The sequence below is a fragment of the Primulina eburnea genome, chromosome 10 (assembly GCF_022965805.1).
Source record: "Primulina eburnea isolate SZY01 chromosome 10, ASM2296580v1, whole genome shotgun sequence".
Classification (NCBI taxonomy): domain Eukaryota; kingdom Viridiplantae; phylum Streptophyta; class Magnoliopsida; order Lamiales; family Gesneriaceae; genus Primulina; species Primulina eburnea.
Window position 1 is genome coordinate 34,077,322 of NC_133110.1, and position 18,471 is coordinate 34,095,792.

Below are 18,471 nucleotides of genomic sequence, written 5' to 3' on the forward strand. Positions count from 1 at the left end.
CATTAATGCAGGGGCGGAGCCACCCTTTGGCTAGGGTGGGCTCCAGCCCACATATTTATTTAAAAAAATAGTATTTTTAAATTTTAAATTTTTTCAACCCATATTAAAATTAAACAATTTTTTTATCAGTTTATTTTTATTTTTTTTTAGTCTCATGTTTAAAAATCAAAAATTAAAGAACTGCCATAAATCATAATTCATTACTGTGTATTGGTTGGTTTATTATCATATGTTTTGAAATTGTGTAATCTTGAGATAAAAATTCAACGACTCTAAAATTAAATTGAATATTTAGTTGTGAGCATTAGAGTTGTAATAATATTGTCTTATGATATATATGAATTTTGGAGTTTGATTTTTTACCTTAAAAATCTATTGTTGCGGATTTTTGGAATAATAATCAATTAGTTGAAATGTTTGATAATTATTGACGTGCAATTATTATTGAGTTTGTTTTGTGATTTTCTATTTATAATAGCCGAAAATTTAATAAGTATTAAATTTGAAAAATAATTTTTTATTGTAAAATTTTGGGAATATTGAATTTTTCTAGTTAAGTAACTCAAGGAATGAAGAAAATAAAAACTATCAAGTTATTTTAAACCAAAAGAGACAAATAACGGGCAAAAATCAATTATAGTCTATGAGTGAACAAAATATCGGTTTCAACCAAAATAACAAATCAAAATGAATTAATTTGAAATTTTGGTTCGGTGTTGAGGTGTAATAATTGTCCCTACTAGGTAGAGCGATCGAACCATGTCGCTTAGGCTGCTGTGCAATTTAAAATATTTGAGTTGCACCATTATCACCAGCTATAGTTTTTGGTAAAGCGGCAAACTTTTGGTCATACATTCGGCTTATTCGGAAGTTCGGTTTACATTTTTTAAAATATATGTTAATTCGATTCGATTTCAGTTTTTAGTTTAAAACTTCGGTTAACCTAACAATCTAAACTTTTATAAATAAAATTAATATTATTAATTTTTTTAATAAATTTTATAAGGATATAAATATTATATTTTTAATAAAATTTCTTAGACAATAGTACTATATTTAAAAATATTTTTTAATATATAAAACTTACATTTATTTAATCCAATTTTCATATTACACTTTTTTCTTTTATGTAAAACATGATTATTTTAAAAAAATCTTAAATTTCACTTAATTGTGTTACTGACTTAAATAATCAATTATTTTGATTTAGTTTGTTAGGTTTTCGTAGGAAAGTTCGCTCGGTTCGATTTGTCGGAAAAAAGTTCGATTACTTTGATTTTAGAAAATTCGGGCTGGAGTTGGTCTAGCTAGGGGCTGGTCGAACGTGGCTCATGGAAGGTTGGGGCGCGACGCATAAGGAAGGGAAAATCGTGCGGGTTTCGGCTAGGGCTGAGGGAAGAGGCTGGACCGTGGTCTTTGTGTGAGCTAGACCATGGCTCACGAGGGTGGACTACAGTCTAATAATTCATGGTTTGAGTTTGGGAAAAAAGTTATTAAATTTCGAGTCAATTCGGGCTATAAACGAGATTATGGTTTAGCGGCTAAGTCGAATGTGAAACTGAGTCGAGGGGCTTAAGTTTATGCTTGAGTAAGTTGTTAGAGGTCAAAAATAAGTTTATGTGATGGTTCGGGATAGGGTCGAGTCAAGAAACGTAGGAAAAGTAAAAAACGGGAAGTTCGTGATCCAGAGGTAAAATGGTCATTTTACGTTCCAGTAGTTCGAATGTCCTAGCAGTATCCCGAGGGGTCATAATACATGTTAAATGATTTTTAAAATAATTATGGTGAATTTATGATATTTTTACGATAAATTCTATAGTTGAGCGAATTTCTCGAAAATGTTAATTTTACGATTTTTTAAGGATATGATATTTTATAAATAAAAAGAAAGGAAAAATATTTTGAAGGGTGTGAATTGACCGTGACACAAGATTTGTGGAGGATCCGTCTTAAGAAGGGGCGGGGAACTTACATTTTGACAATAGCCAAGTGACGAGAGTTGCTGACGTCCCGTCATCAGGTACCATAGTTTGTAGATTGATCAATCGAACATAGGATAAATGATAGTAACTTTCCATGATCAAAATTTATCGAAAATTAAATATGAAAAAGGATGAGAAAATGCAATATAATTTTGAGGATTTTGAATGATTTATGAAAATACGTGTGCTAGCGATTTTTAATTCGGTAGTATTTTATTATAAATATTATTTTAAATGCATGTACTTGTATATGTATTATTTGCTATCACGGTTGGGACGTGTTGAGTCATTAGACTCACTAGGTTTGAATGGTCGCAGGTGAAGATGATGTTGAGGGAGGCTCGGACGCTTAAGTGGATCGGGCATGTTGGTATACTCCCGAAGACCTTACGTTTTCCGCAATATTATGATAATCAAATTTTTATTACGATTTTAAGGATTATTTTAAATAGATATTTATGTTTCGTTTTTAAAAGTTTAGATATTGGATTTCGTATGATTGACGTATGCTTTTATGATTGACGATTTATGGATTTTTATCGCAAATTTTTATTTTTTTAAATATGGATTTATGTTTTGATATGGTTTGGTCTTTATGAAGATATTGGAGAAAAAATTTCTAGCATTATTTATTTAAAGTAAGAGGTAAGAGGCGTTTCACCCTCTCATCTTTTCTATGGTTATCCAGGGATAGTGTTTTCCAAGGTACTCTATCAAATGTCTGTTGATCAGCTCTTCTTCCATCATTCATTGCCTTAGCAAACGAACTTTGTGATACCTCTTGTCTCACATGATAAAAATTAAAGATTTAAAATAAGTTTATAATAGGCTACAATGAACTTCAATAGCAACTTGGATTAATCATTTTCATAAATCGAAGATGAATACGAAGTAGTTGTTATAGGATATCATTGTGCAGTCACACAGTCACGGGCCCGGGTGTGGGGACCCGGACGCTAATCCAGTCCTTAATCGTCATTGGGACTAAGTAATCAATTATAATAAACAGGGTCTAATTTTTTTTTCTAAAATACACAGCGGAAACATCATGTAATTAAATTCAAATTACATATTAAATATCACGTACAACTATTGTATGATCTACAATAATTCGACTAGGTTCAACTACAAGTCCGTGTTGAATCCTACGTTGCTTCAAAGCCCGGATCTCCACGCTATCTAATCCAGCCTCGTTCTCGTCCTGACCCCGCTTCTATCCCACCTGTTGCCATGCACACATACAAACAAGACAACAGCCGAATAACTCCGGTGAGATATAAATATCCCAGTATAAATCATGTATACATGCAATCATATAAAAGCATATAATAGACAATCATATCATATATCAAAATCATGATATAAATCAATAACAAGAATAAATCATATTCTAAACATGTACCCTAATCAGGAACATAGTTCAATATCTAGAATAAATCCTATTCTAGGCATGTACCAATATCCGGAACATAAACTAATATCAAGAATAATTCCTATTCTAAACATGTACCAATATCAGGAACATAAATCAATATCAAGAATAACTTCTATTCTAAATATGTACCAATATCAGGAAACATAAAAGGGCATGAATCATATTCAGGAACATAAATCAGTATTAATCAATACCATAAACTATAACTGTCACTCAATCCAGTGACTCTACTTTTTAGACTAGACTCAATCCTAGTCTAGGGATCTCGGTTTCCAGATGTGGTATTCCTATATCGAATTCCGTAAAGGATGGAACCATAATTTCTATTACTCGATATAACCATGGCCCTGGTATTCCTATATCGAATTCCGTAATAGAAGAATTCCAATACCCTTTACTCGATATAACCAAATATGGTGTTCCTATATCGAATTCCGTAATGGATTCCATTACTCGATATAACCATACATCCAGTGTCCTGACCTAACCGTCATGGACTGTAGCTCTATCGCTAGCATCCTATCTTGAGACATCGTGCAATGTGCCGTGGCGATACCACCACTATCCGGCACTTCTGTCACAAGATAACACGTCTAATACCTGTCATCTAATATCAAGAGAGCAAGTACATCAATCAACTTAATGCAAATATCAATGCAATAAGGTAAAGTATGTGATTTAGGGAAACTCGAGTCAAACCTCCCTCGAGTTGTGCAATCCCAACTCAACATTAATTTATACCTTTATCTTCTCGCTCAGAAGAAGAAGAAGAAGTCCCGACTCTATCTCGGTTCATTCCCAAATCTGGTAATCACAATATTGAACAATCACAATATCAATAAATAACCCAATCCGGAATATGCTCTGATCAATATTTAAATCAAAATATATTCTGATCAATGTCAATCGACATATGGTATCAATACAATCTAAATCAATACCGACTCTGATCAATTTCAATCAACTGATGTTTTGACGGCATAACAATACTGTCTCAATAATCCCGTCAGTCCAAACATCACAGCTATAATATCAGAACTCATAATCAATATCGATACCAGTCATAATCTCAATAACAATACATATCTGATATGAATTCTCAGTCACATCGACTCCGAAAATCATAACAATTACATAACCAGTCCGTTCTTTAATCTGACTTCGATTCTATGATTTCTAACATGACAAGAACATCATATATGAATCATATTCAATTCTGACAATAGCTTAATTTCAAAACATGTCAAAACGTAGCAAAACTTACGTCCAGTCGTAGCCTACGTTGATAGGAATACAGTACTGAAGTCGGATTCAAAATCAGACGGGCGGATCGTTCGCAAATTGAATTCTAAACCACGAATTCCCCAAATGCTCTATTCTTTCCCTTTTCTCATTTTCTCCTCGGTGGAAATAATGAAAGAAGCTTTGCATGTATTATATATATATATATACACTCGTAACATGCATCGAGCCAAGTGGCTCACCTTTCAAGTTGCACGTTTCTCGCTAGGGCGGTCAAAACCTACCGCTAGGGCGAGTCAGTTTCGGTCGAGATCCTCGGCTGAACATCTCCTCTCGCTCGGGCGGTCAGAAGTTGCTCGCTAGGGCGAAGAACTCTCGGCCCTCACAAATTATACATGCGCGCTCGGGCGGTGCTTTTCTGCCGCTCGGGCGCGAGATGTTCGGCCTAACATCTTGAGATGTTCGGTTCAACATCTTGGCTTAACATAAACCAACGCCCGGCTTCGTCATTTGAGTTCCTATGACTTCCATTACATCAATTAATCAACATCTGATTACAGCAATTAAATCTCGGGCATTACATTTCTCCCCCTCTTAGATCTGAGTTCGTCCTCGAACTCACAACAATCAATTCAGATGTAGCAGAAGAAATGTGTACAGAGTTTAAACCAAAACTCACATATCTGATTCCAGTCTGGAATAAGAATTCACGAAGTATAATGTCATAATACTTCTTCTCCAGTTCTTCTGACAGAATCAATCTCGCATTACTGGTTATACAACATCCGTAAAAACCAATCTACAGCTCATCACCTATCAGGACCATCAGCTGTTATCAAATCTGTTTATCTCAAGCAAAGATATATACAATCTTTAGCTTCAACTACCAATCGTCATCATCCGACGTTGGTTTATTTAGTCTATGCATTCTGAGCTATCCTCATTTCTTCTGATTCAGTCTCCTTTTCCTTATCAGATTTCTGATCTTAACAAATCTGCCCTCAAGCATTACTGCAATATCATTCCCATACGAAGGAAAATAGCAGTTCTCACTGTACAATACCTTGACTAGAGCTATTTCGATACTCATCTAATAGCTATTATTGTACAATAATTCACAAGCGACAATGAATCATGTCAACTAGTGCTATAATCCAGCCCTACATCTCCTGGATATCCTCCAGTATCTAGATAGTTCACTCCGACTATCTGTCAATCTATAAATCATAGATGAAATATCACGCTCTATACTCAGCCAAAAGTACAAAATCAAACGAAAATCACAGTCTGATAAAATCAACTTTGGCATCTAATACAATCTGACCTCCGTTTCTGACATCCTCTCAGTCGTCTGGTCATATTTGTACGTCATCCTGTACAATATCACATAGGCAGATTTGAACAATTGTTCAATCATAACCACCTACTGGTACAATGTTGGCAAAATTTCGGTGATTCCATCACCAAATCCATAGAAATGTACTCCCATTTCTATTTAAGAATCAATAATCGATATAACCAATCTCCTGGTTTCTATCTTCCTGTCTTCATCTGTCTGATTTCCTCTGTTTATATCAAAACTGCCCATTCGAATTATCACACATTTCCTGTTACCAGAATAGTACTGAATCTACTACTGTGTGCATCTGACACTACCTGCCATTCAAATCCGAATATCTGACACAAACAAATCAGCTAATCATATAAAATAAAATATTACCTACCTGGTATTCGGCTCTGACACACTGTTCTAACTACCCAAATCAAGTTCTGAACAGTCTGATCAAACTTCTGAACTGTTTATCATCTCAACGGTTCATAACAATCGGTATCAAACACAGACTCAGAATGATAATAATCTCGAATCAGATTCAGAATATCAGTACTCAATGCTGATCTAATAACTGCATAAGACGCAATTTCTGACATTTCTGACATTTCGGAAATTCTACCATATTCAATGTCATTCTCAGTCACTGATCCCTGTCTCAACATGACTATAATTCAGTCAGGTACACTATCTCCAGATATCATAAACTCTAAGTACAATCCGTCACAATCGAGATTTATATCCGAACAATTCTGTATACCACAATCACAGTTCCCAGAATATTCAATTCAATCATACGCTGCGAATATATCAAAATGTCCTAGATAAAACGAGCATAATATCTTCAGAATATTGCTGAACACAGGATTTATCAATCCATCATTGGAACTGAAGTACTTTCCAGAGAAACATATAATCAAATGTAACTCTAACTCTTAGACAATAATTCTTTCACTGATATCTCAATTCTTTCAGTTCAATCAGTATCAGTCTATAAGAAATTCTAAAATGAAACCAATACCTGGAATCAAATCAAGGCTGAAATCATTCTTCCTGATACAGGACAACCTGAAATCTCATCTGAAAGACTATAGCAAACTTCCTGCTATTAATAAATCAATCCCTGATAAGCTCAACTTCAGTCATCAACTGAATACATAAGGAATTACTCCATTCCTTTCGATAATCATCGAATCATACATAATACGGATATCAAGGAATTCAAAATCAAGAATCCTTACCGTATATCATTTATTCCTTGGCCATTTCAGGTCCGAATCTTACCATCTCCTGGCAAGACTCTATAATTTCTCTGTACTTGTTCGATATATTAATATCAATCACATAGTCATCATCAGACAATACAAGTACAATCTATTCTAATTGAATCCCATTCTCAACTTACTGCAGTATACAACATATCCCAGAATATCACTGATATCAAATTCTTTCCCCAAAAAGATACAAAGATCAATACTACAGTAATACAGACCCAACAGATACCATATTTATCAATGCAACTCAGTCAAAGATAAACATCAAGAATGCATTCGTATATATCAATACATATGCAATCTAATCATAAAGGAACAATACCTGCCACTATATCATCAAGTGTGTCCTGGGTCTGTTCTTTGATCACCATATCCAGATGATCTAGCTCCCTGAAATCCTCGGGAACCTCTCAGTTCTAATATTCCTTTGGTTGTAATCCACCAACTTCTGGCAGCTTCTCGTAACTGAGGGAATACCAGTTTAATTCGATGTTCATCTGTACAATTAAGTAATTCGAACAATATTTCTATGTCATCCAACCAGTTCTCATACTCTTCAGACGTCTCGATACCACTCAGAATCGGCGGCTGAACTAACTGAAACTCTTTCAATTTAGTTTCCATCTGAATTTCTGATACATCTATCTGATCAGACAAAGTACTACCCCTTTCTGAAATTCTTCTACGAGATGTATCTGATGATCACAGGAGTCAGTAATCACAGGAGATAATCAATCTCAATCCCTTTCTGATCAGCTTACCTTCTGATCAAGAATTGGTTCTGATTCATTTTCAAATCAGATATATTACCAAATCAATTCAGATATTCAGGTAACATACATTTAAACGCAATAAAACATGCTGGCATGCTAGCATACTCAATGTAAATCAACATAATACTATATCACATGCTAGCAATCAAAAGCAGGAAAGAAAACTCAGTCTACCCCGCTCACTCTTTTCTATCTCAGTGCTAAGGAACCTACAGTTCAAGGACCTACGGCTCTGATACCACCTGTTGTGGGGACCCGGACGCTAATCCAGTCCTTAATCGTCATTGGCACTAAGTAATCAATTATAATAAACAGGGTCTAATTTTTTTTTCTAAAATACACAGCGGAAACATCATGTAATTAAATTCAAATTACATATTAAATATCACGTACAACTATTGTATGATCTACAATAATTCGACTAGGTTCAACTACAAGTCCGTGTTGAATCCTACGTTGCTTCAAAGCCCGGATCTCCACGCTATCTAATCCAGCCTCGTTCTCGTCCTGACCACCCCGCTTCTATCCCACCTGTTGCCATGCACACATACAAACAAGACAACAGCCGGATAACTCCGGTGAGATATAAATATCCCAGTATAAATCATGTATACATGCAATCATATAAAAGCATATAATAGACAATCATATCATATATCAAAATCATGATATAAATCAATAACAAGAATAAATCATATTCTAAACATGTACCCTAATCAGGAACATAGTTCAATATCTAGAATAAATCCTATTCTAGGCATGTACCAATATCCGGAACATAAACTAATATCAAGAATAATTCATATTCTAAACATGTACCAATATCAGGAACATAAATCAATATCAAGAATAACTTCTATTCTAAATATGTACCAATATCAGGAAACATAAAAGGGCATGAATCATATTCAGGAACATAAATCAGTATTAATCAATACCATAAACTATAACTGTCACTCAATCCAGTGACTCTACTTTTTAGACTAGACTCAATCCTAGTCTAGGGATCCCGGTTTCCAGATGTGGTATTCCTATATCGAATTCCGTAAAGGATGGAACCATAATTTCTATTACTCGATATAACCATGGCCCTGGTATTCCTATATCGAATTCCGTAATAGAAGAATTCCAATACCCTTTACTCGATATAATCAAATATGGTGTTCCTATATCGAATTCCGTAATGGATTCCATTACTCGATATAACCATACATCCAGTGTCCTGACCTAACCGTCATGGACTGTAGCTCTATCGCTAGCATCCTATCTTGAGACATCGTGCAATGTGCCGTGGCGATACCACCACTATCCGGCACTTCTGTCACAAGATAACACGTCTAATACCTGTCATCTAATATCAAGAGAGCAAGTACATCAATCAACTTAATGCAAATATCAATGCAATAAGGTAAAGTATGTGATTTAGGGAAACTCGAGTCAAACCTCCCTCGAGTTGTGCAATCCCAACTCAACATTAATTTATACCTTTATCTTCTCGCTCAGAAGAAGAAGAAGAAGTCCCGACTCTATCTCGGTTCATTCCCAAATCTGGTAATCACAATATTGAACAATCACAATATCAATAAATAACCCAATCCGGAATATGCTCTGATCAATATTTAAATCAAAATATATTCTGATCAATGTCAATCGACATATGGTATCAATACAATCTAAATCAATACCGACTCTGATCAATTTCAATCAACTGATGTTTTGACGGCATAACAATACTGTCTCAATAATCCCGTCAGTCCAAACATCACAGCTATAATATCAGAACTCATAATCAATATCGATACCAGTCATAATCTCAATAACAATACATATCTGATATGAATTCTCAGTCACATCGACTCCGAAAATCATAACAATTACATAACCAGTCCGTTCTTTAATCTGACTTCGATTCTATGATGTCTAACATGACAAGAACATCATATATGAATCATATTCAATTCTGACAATAGCTTAATTTCAAAACATGTCAAAACGTAGCAAAACTTACGTCCAGTCGTAGCCTACGTTGATAGGAATACAGTACTGAAGTCGGATTCAAAATCAGACGGGCGGATCGTTCGCAAATTGAATTCTAAACCACGAATTCCCCAAATGCTCTATTCTTTCCCTTTTCTCATTTTCTCCTCGGTGGAAATAATGAAAGAAGCTTTGCATGTATTATATATATATATATATACACTCGTAACATGCATCGAGCCAAGTGGCTCACCTTTCAAGTTGCACGTTTCTCGCTAGGGCGGTCAAAACCTACCGCTAGGGCGAGTCAGTTTCGGTCGAGATCCTCGGCTGAACATCTCCTCTCGCTCGGGCGGTCAGAAGTTGCTCGCTAGGGCGAAGAACTCTCGGCCCTCACAAATTATACATGCGCGCTCGGGCGGTGCTTTTCTGCCGCTCGGGCGCGAGATGTTCGGCCTAACATCTTGAGATGTTCGGTTCAACATCTTGGCTTAACATAAACCAACGCCCGGCTTCGTCATTTGAGTTCCTATGACTTCCATTACATCAATTAATCAACATCTGATTACAGCAATTAAATCTCGGGCATTACACCGGGCTTGGGGAATGGCAGAGTGCTATCAGAGACGTTCAGCAGCAAGGACACCGGGAAATAAGTGCTATGCAGGACAAAATACTACGTGCATAGGAGCCACCTCTTGAACCTACGAGGCAAACTGTTACATGATGAGAGACACATCTTGAACATGTAAGAGCCACCTCTAGATTTTCGGTGCAGGTGGATCGAGAGGTCAGACCACGACGAGGACGTCGCATTATGAAGGAGGTGTGATTGTTATACCTCTTGTCCCATATGGTAAAAATTAAAGATTTAAAATGATTTTATAATGGGACAATGATTTCAATAGCAATTTGGGTTAATCATTTTCGTAAAACGAGGATAAATACGAAGTAATTGCTATATGGGCCCATTGTGCTGTAATGCAGGCACGGACCTGGGCTCGGGGAGTGACAAACTTCCTCCAAGGTATTGGTACACCGCAATTTTTTTTTCCATGGGACCCCCATTATACTTGTATTCCCTCAATTGTCAGGTGTCTTCCCCATACAATAATGATGATCATCCATCTTGAAACATTTATACTTTCTGTCTTCGATTTCAAAATCATATCATTAGGTATCCAATACTTCTTTGTGACTTGCTAGAGACAATTCTTTTTCCTTGGCGGCTTACATGTTTATCTGTCCGAAAAGTGGTCTATAAGACCTTTTTCCTTGTTTTTCAGGAATCCGGGAGGTGAGATCATAAGGAGAGGCAGTCCTCACCCTAGGGGGCGGGTCGCTCCCGTACATACAAGGTATTCTATACCAAATGGAATACCCCTTTAATCAATCTTATAGCTCTTTAGTAAACCATTATAAGTCCTATAAAGCCCCTTTAAGATCCATTAAAAGGTAGTGGCTCATCTATACCATTAAGGTATAGTTGCAGTAGAGCTGTTCTATTCATTCCTTTGTCGAGAATATGCATATATGTTTATCTCGCTTCCTTGACAGCATGGTCCTTCCTTTGTGATTGAAGAATTCTTTCATACTTCTCAGTAAGCTTTGGAGGCATTGAGTCTCACTAAGCGTGTTAAAATTTGTTTGCACATGAATTGCGGGACGTGCCAAGCACGTGTTCATGCCAAATATGAAATGATTTGTCTTCTATTATCAAATGTTGTGTGTCCTGATTTGATTGTAAGTAAGAATCTGGTTGAAAATTATAATGAAAATTGCATAGATAATTCATGAACAACATAAAATTTAATTATGTTTTTATGAACTTGAGCTACATTTTTATAAGAAAGTTAAATAATGTGTCAAAAATTAAAGAAACTAGACTACTAAAAATTTAAAGCAAGCTAACCAATAATTGAGAGAGTTGCATAAGCTTTTTGATGTTGTTTGTTGATTTTATTTTTATTTTTTTGCGAGCAATTTTTCCGATGTCTTTTGTTCACTTTTGTTTCACTCTTCTCGGCGGTTTGGCCATCTTCCATGATCGTTCATCATGAATCGTGAGTCAAATTCCTCAGTCGTTCCCTATCTCAGACCAACTACAGCTCTCGTGGACTAGCAGCATTAAGACTTTATTTTATATTTTTCGATTTATTAACCTTATGTAATAAATCATTTATTATCTCATCCTATTAGCCGAATCACAACACTTCAGAATTATGGTATGTTTATGAAATAATTAAAAAATACTTGTTGGGCCACAATGAAAAAAATTGTCCAATTTGTTGTAGGTCATGTATGGCCACCCTACACGAGGCCCAATCAGACAAAAATCTTACTGGCCCATTATATTATCAATCGAAATCCACCACTCTTGGATTTCTGAATGTACATGAAAGAATGTACATTTTCGGTGGGGTACCCATTCCTCGGTCTTTACCGGCGGCTGCGGCGGCGATTGGGTACAGACACTTCGTCCTAAAAACACCAGCCCACAATTCTGGGCCGTTCTGGCGGATTAAGGGGAATAGGAGTCGGAGCCTTAGACTAATGGCTTCAATTTCAACTGTGCCGGAAGTGCCCAAACCTTGGCTTCTGGTCGGACTCGGAAACCCTGGAAAGCGTTACGTTGGCACCCGTCACAATGTTGGTATTGAGCGCAATGTTACTTGATGCCTCGTTAATTTTGAGTTAATGAATGGATAGATTAATGGATTCAGGTTTTTGTTGTCTTTTCCAGGTGGGCTTTGAGTTGGTTGATTTTATTGCTGAAGCGGAAGGGATTGCTATGGGCGGTGTTTCATTCAAATCCTCTTTTGGAAAAGGTTATCTTTTCTCTTGTTTTTTGGAAGATTTTGGTAACTTGACTTGTTTCTTTATCCAACGATGCATTGCTTTCTCTTTCTCTTTCTCTTCTCTCAGTTGTTTATGTAGCGTAGGTATGTACATGTCAACGATGGTTTGCATGAAGAGTGATCAGGATGATCATGCTTGGACCAATTGAATTTCTCATCTCAAATTACGAATGTTACATGCTTTATACTGAAACTGTCTTTCACTTATGTTCCTACTTCGTAGTTCATTCATTCTACCATTTATGTCAGCTTGTTTCGACACAACATATGAAAATGAAAATGGAAGGAAATGTAGAGCGTGTTCCTTACATCAATCTTCGGAGCTACTTATATATTGTCCTTTAACAGTGGAAAATGATGACTGATTGTCTTGTAGCTGTATGTAAATGTCATTGATGGGGGAAGCTAGAATTTGTTGAAAGAGTTCTTTAGTACTGTTAATGAGTTGTGCAGTATCTGTAAATGGGTACTTTTGGCCTCATAGTGTATTATGGTTCAATGTGATTATCTGGCATATTTTGAAATATCCAACTATCCAAGCTGCAGAGAAAATTTAAAGGTAAAACGATGGGGGAAGATAAAGTTTTTTTGCAGTTATTATCTTTAATCTGTCTCTTTTTACTTTTGTTTGTGTTTTTATAATTTGTGTGTGGTCAGGTTTCATCGGAGATTTTCCAGTTATGCTTGCAAAACCACAGACTTTTATGAATGCCAGCGGTGAGTCTGTAAGTTCTCCCATCTCAACTCAATACTCATTCTCATATCTTCCTGCATTAAGTATTGAATACTTGTGTTATTTATTGTTGTTCACAGGTTGGTGCTATTGTTTCATACTATAAGATACCATTGAAGCAAGTTCTTGTGGTAAATATCCAAATTCCAAAGCCATATTTCTTGCACTGTGTTACAGATTCTCCATTTTCAGATTCTGGATGACATGGATTTACCTTTTGGGAAGCTGAGACTATTGCCCAAAGGTGGTCATGCGGGACATAATGGGTATTTACTGTTTTCCTGAAATGGTTGCTTTTGTTTTTCACGTCACTCCGGATCGTGCATAAAGAATTGATTCATGTATGAGACATGTTTCTTGTTGCACTTCCAAGTTATGGAAATTTTAGGCATTACGAAAGTGACTGTTTTTTCTCCTCAGATACTGAGCTGCTGTTGTGTGCATTTTTCAATTGCAGATCATGCTGTATGTTTAGAGAATGCAGAAATTTGTAAATCCGAGCTTGAGCTTGAGCTTGATCTTGATTTTTTAGGAGGAGCAGCCTTATTTATGCGTAGATTCCCCATAATGTTAACTCTCTGTGAAAAATACACTTTCTTTTGAGCTTGCTTAGGCTATGTAAGACGCTAGCTGAAAATGATACCCTCTGAATTAAACCCTTGCTCCATTCATCATTACTTTTTTCTGGGCTGTCTTAAATTAGTCCGCTGTTCCTTTTTTTGTTAGAAACGCATGCTGATATTCTCTGAATCAATTGCTCTTGCAGGATGAGAAGCATAATGAGTCACTTTAAAGGTAGTCAGGATTTTCCTCGTCTTCGAATAGGTATTTCCTATGATTATATTACATTTTAACTATTTGTGCTGTATGTTATGGCATAACTTTTGAATCACCATAATCGAGTTCTTTTAGGGATTGGGAGGCCCCCGGGGAAAATGGACCCTGTAAATTTTGTCCTCCGCCCTTTCAACAGAGAGGAAGCTGAAGAGGTACTTGGTCTCGGCTCACATATTTTCTAATAAGCATCACTTGATTGAGCAAAGAAGGGATTGTATGTGCTTATAATAATTATATTTTTTCTTTTCCAAGTTGGAGTTCACTTTCCAAAATGGCCTGAAAGCAGTTAGAATTCTTGTGCAAGAGAACTTCAATAAAGCTGCGACCTTTGTGAACACCAGTGCCAAATCGTTGGAAAAATTATAGGAATTTAAAGGGATATTTAGGCTCTAGTTCTTGTAATACCGGTGAATCATGATACATGGAAGCCTCACGTTCGAGGATCCTGAGTAAACATTGTTTTATTACATTGTAGCTTCGAATTATTTGCGAGTTATACATCGAACTTTACTGAACCAAATATTGTCCAAGTTTGTTTGTTTCTATGATTGAGTTATACCTGTCTTCGGATTGAGGATGTTATCCAACTCAGTAATAAGCCTTGCCTGAACGTTACTCACGATAGACCAGAGTAGATTCTTGAATATCATGTCTAATGTCAAATTCACAAAATGAATGGCAAAGTGACGAGTTCAGAAGTTTAATTCCACAGACACTTTCCTAGTTCCCAATGCAAATAATACTGGTATGATAGATGATAATTGTTTTGCTTGGAGACCAACGCCAGAGGAGGGAACCCGCAAGATATGCTCGAGCCCTCTCAAATTTTCCATATGTATAAATACTTTTTATACAGTATAAATGTATATAATACATCCGCAAAATTGCAAAAGAGACAACTATATGATCTACCAAGAAAAATGGCAAAATATAGTACCACAAACCCCGAGCTGTTGGCTCGATTTAAGTGATGGGAAATTTGAACTGTGAAAAAACTATGAAGCACCAGTAATAATAGATTTCAAACAAACTGTATGTGCTACAGAACGAGACAAATGGTATATTAATATATATTTAGACTGTATCTTCACAGTAATCTCAACGTAGAAAACATTTAAGCTTCCATTTGTATGTACATATATTCCAGTGTCGCAGTAACATATCGGTTACGACTACCTAACAACCACCACTGGCAGGCTCAATTGTGCTCAAAAGGCCATTCCCTCTTAGCTGTGTGCAGTGCTCTTCTGCATCTGATTGACCACAGACTATGACCATAGAAAGGCCATTGTAATGCGCTTCTTGCATAATATTCACGGCATTATCAAGGGTCATCCCCGGTATAACCTTCATTAATACTTGCACAACATACTCCCTTTTATTGTAATTGTCATTATGCAGCATCACACGAAAAGGCGGTGATATTTTCCTAGATTTCCTAGATGAACAAAACAGAATTTGTATAATTTGTTAGTGGCAACAACAGTTGAATCACAATTCCACTACTTTAAATGTTAATATGACTGATAAACCATCAAACGCCTTATACATGAGATCAAGCAGGCAAAGTTGATATGTGTATGTGGGATACATTGAGTTGAAAATATCAATAATTTAATTAATATATATGCAGAGGTCTTTGCGGAGATAAGGTAGCATCTCAGCTGTTAGCCAAGTATTTCATTCTTGGGACAGATCTTAGACCAGTTTCAGTTGCGTGGAAAGTAGAAAATATAAAAGTGTCTTTTATATATATATATATATATATATATATATATATATTTCCAAACTCTCCTCATGTTGATCAATAAAATACCGTAAGCTTCAATAAGAAAATTAGTTAAGATTTGCCCTCACATGGGCAGTAAAAATAAAAGAAGGGCATAAGGGACAGCTACATGTGTCCATACCTCAAATCAAACTCAGATTCACGACCAGGAGTTGTTTTTTCTATGACGGGTTTGTCTAAAACTCCACCACCTTTTCCCAGACCAGCAATTGGAAAAGCCATGGATGTGCGTCGGCTGGTGCATTGTTTATGAAGTGCATATTTATCCCCTACACAAATAAATTTATCACGTTTCAAATCTCATTTCAGAGAACCAAGCGAAATGTATTTAGCTGTAAAAAACTCGAAAACAGAAATTGAACCACAAAGAATAAAGTGGCTATTATTTTAATGGAGGTGCTAAATATCATTAGGCATATGCCAATCATTAGAACTTAGAACCCATCATAATCTCATGTACTCATCACTAAAGAATTGTCCAATTTTTGCCAGATATTTGATCCAAACTCAAGCATAAATTTATCAAGAGCTTGTGCTGTGTGTTAGCACACAATAGGCACACCAATCCTAGATAAAATAGAGGTACACATGATGATATTCAACAGAAAACCGTAGTCACTCACAGAACAGGCGATTCCCCTCAAAGTGTATTGGGGATTCCCAACAACCCAGCAAATCCCCAGATATAGAGAAAAATGGAAAAAGGCACTGGATTTCTAACAATTTACTCAACATAAGAACCATACTCTAATCCTCTACAACCTTTCAAATAATAACTAAAATCAACTATACTACACTTTTCTTGGTCCATTTTCAGATACGAGATCACACAAATGCCATCCAACCTTTCTAAAGGTATTTCCTTGTTCACTTCATTTCTTTAAGAAAAAAGAAGAAAAACTTCACATTAGTATTCTACTAAGGATACTAATTCCGAGTAAAGCAACATACAGCAGATGACAACTACAGTCGGACTGAAATTAAATCGGGTGACCAAAAAAATCAGACACGAGAAAATTAACATCGGTAAACTTGATACGTATTCGAACAAACAAAAAAACAGACGATTCAACGAAAATAACAGTAAAATTAGTCCAAAAAAATACCAGGGGCTTGATGGAATGCTTGATTCGGGGAAAGAACCACTCTTCCGCAGCAAATCGTGGTCTCCATTAGCTTTCTTTCTCCCCCACCACACGCAAAACTGACGGAGAATTTGTACGATGTTCGATTGGCACAAATAGCTCTCACAAATTACGAATAAATTAATATCAGTCGCATAATATTTATAACAAAAAAAAAGGAAATTCGAAAAAATCTGTCATTGTTGTCGATCAAAAAAATCAGAGAATTTTGAACAAAATTATCCTTCTATTTTCCTGCATAAAAAAATCTGATTTTTATTTTTATTCTCCCAATTTTAATAGTTAAGCTTTACTTAAATACATCATGGATTTTAAAAAAACATAAATAAATATATCATGGCGAAAATTATAAATATTTTTTAAAAAAATTATGATAATTTTTAAAAAAATTAACCAGATTTGTACATATAAATTGTTAACAAAATACGTAAATAATTTTTAGATTGAATCAAATTTTTTTTAAAAAAAAATAGACTTCTTTAATTATAATCAAGTTGAAATTTGTGTCCTACTCCTTTATTGTATGAAATTTTATTTTGACACCAAAAAAATTGTGAATTTGCGATTTTGTATAAATGGTAACTTTTTTGTATCTATGTTATTTTTTCAGTAGAAACAGTCTAACATTAAACGTTTACTACTCGTTTTTCTTTAAATATACTAATTTTTTTTCTTTCTAATTCATTCAACCGAAAGACTAAGCATTTAAAATATGAAGATTTTACATCATTTAAAATAAAACAACTAACTATTATTTGAAAATCCAAAATAAAGTAATTCAAAACATAAATCGTAAATATCGCCTAACCTAGGACTGGGAAAAAATACCGAAATTTCGGTATATCGTACATATCATATAAAAATATACCGCATATATCGATATTAATGGTATACCGAAAATTTCGATATCGGTATCAGTATATGTTTTTGAAATGTTCGGTAATCCGGTATATACCGAAATATCGAAAAATTATTATAATAAAATTATTTGGGCCAAACTTTCAATTGTGATTTTATTATGTATTGGGTTTTTTTTTTAAATTTGATAGTGGCTCAATAGTCAATGAGTGAGAGAAATATGACTAGCCCGACAAGA

At 35.4% G+C, this 18,471-nt stretch overlaps 2 protein-coding genes across 2 annotated transcripts; one reads left to right on the forward strand and one right to left on the reverse strand.

The window, feature by feature from the left end:
• Positions 1–12,385: 12,385 nt before the first annotated feature.
• Positions 12,386–14,961, forward strand: LOC140803331 (peptidyl-tRNA hydrolase, mitochondrial-like). Its single transcript, XM_073159167.1, has 8 exons — positions 12,386–12,662; positions 12,757–12,841; positions 13,529–13,596; positions 13,685–13,735; positions 13,797–13,870; positions 14,371–14,429; positions 14,517–14,593; positions 14,694–14,961. The coding sequence occupies exons 1-8, from the start codon at positions 12,417–12,419 to the stop codon at positions 14,805–14,807; spliced, it is 774 nt and encodes a 257-aa protein (XP_073015268.1). The 5' UTR covers positions 12,386–12,416; the 3' UTR covers positions 14,808–14,961.
• A 519-nt stretch (positions 14,962–15,480) lies between these two features.
• LOC140803332 (ATP-dependent Clp protease adapter protein CLPS1, chloroplastic-like) lies at positions 15,481–17,498 on the reverse strand. The gene is made up of 3 exons (XM_073159168.1): positions 17,337–17,498; positions 16,352–16,499; positions 15,481–15,879 (listed from the first exon to the last, which is right to left on the reverse strand). Exons 1-3 carry the CDS (start codon positions 17,401–17,403, stop codon positions 15,618–15,620), a joined length of 477 nt encoding a protein of 158 aa, XP_073015269.1. The 5' UTR covers positions 17,404–17,498; the 3' UTR covers positions 15,481–15,617.
• Positions 17,499–18,471: the final 973 nt, after the last annotated feature.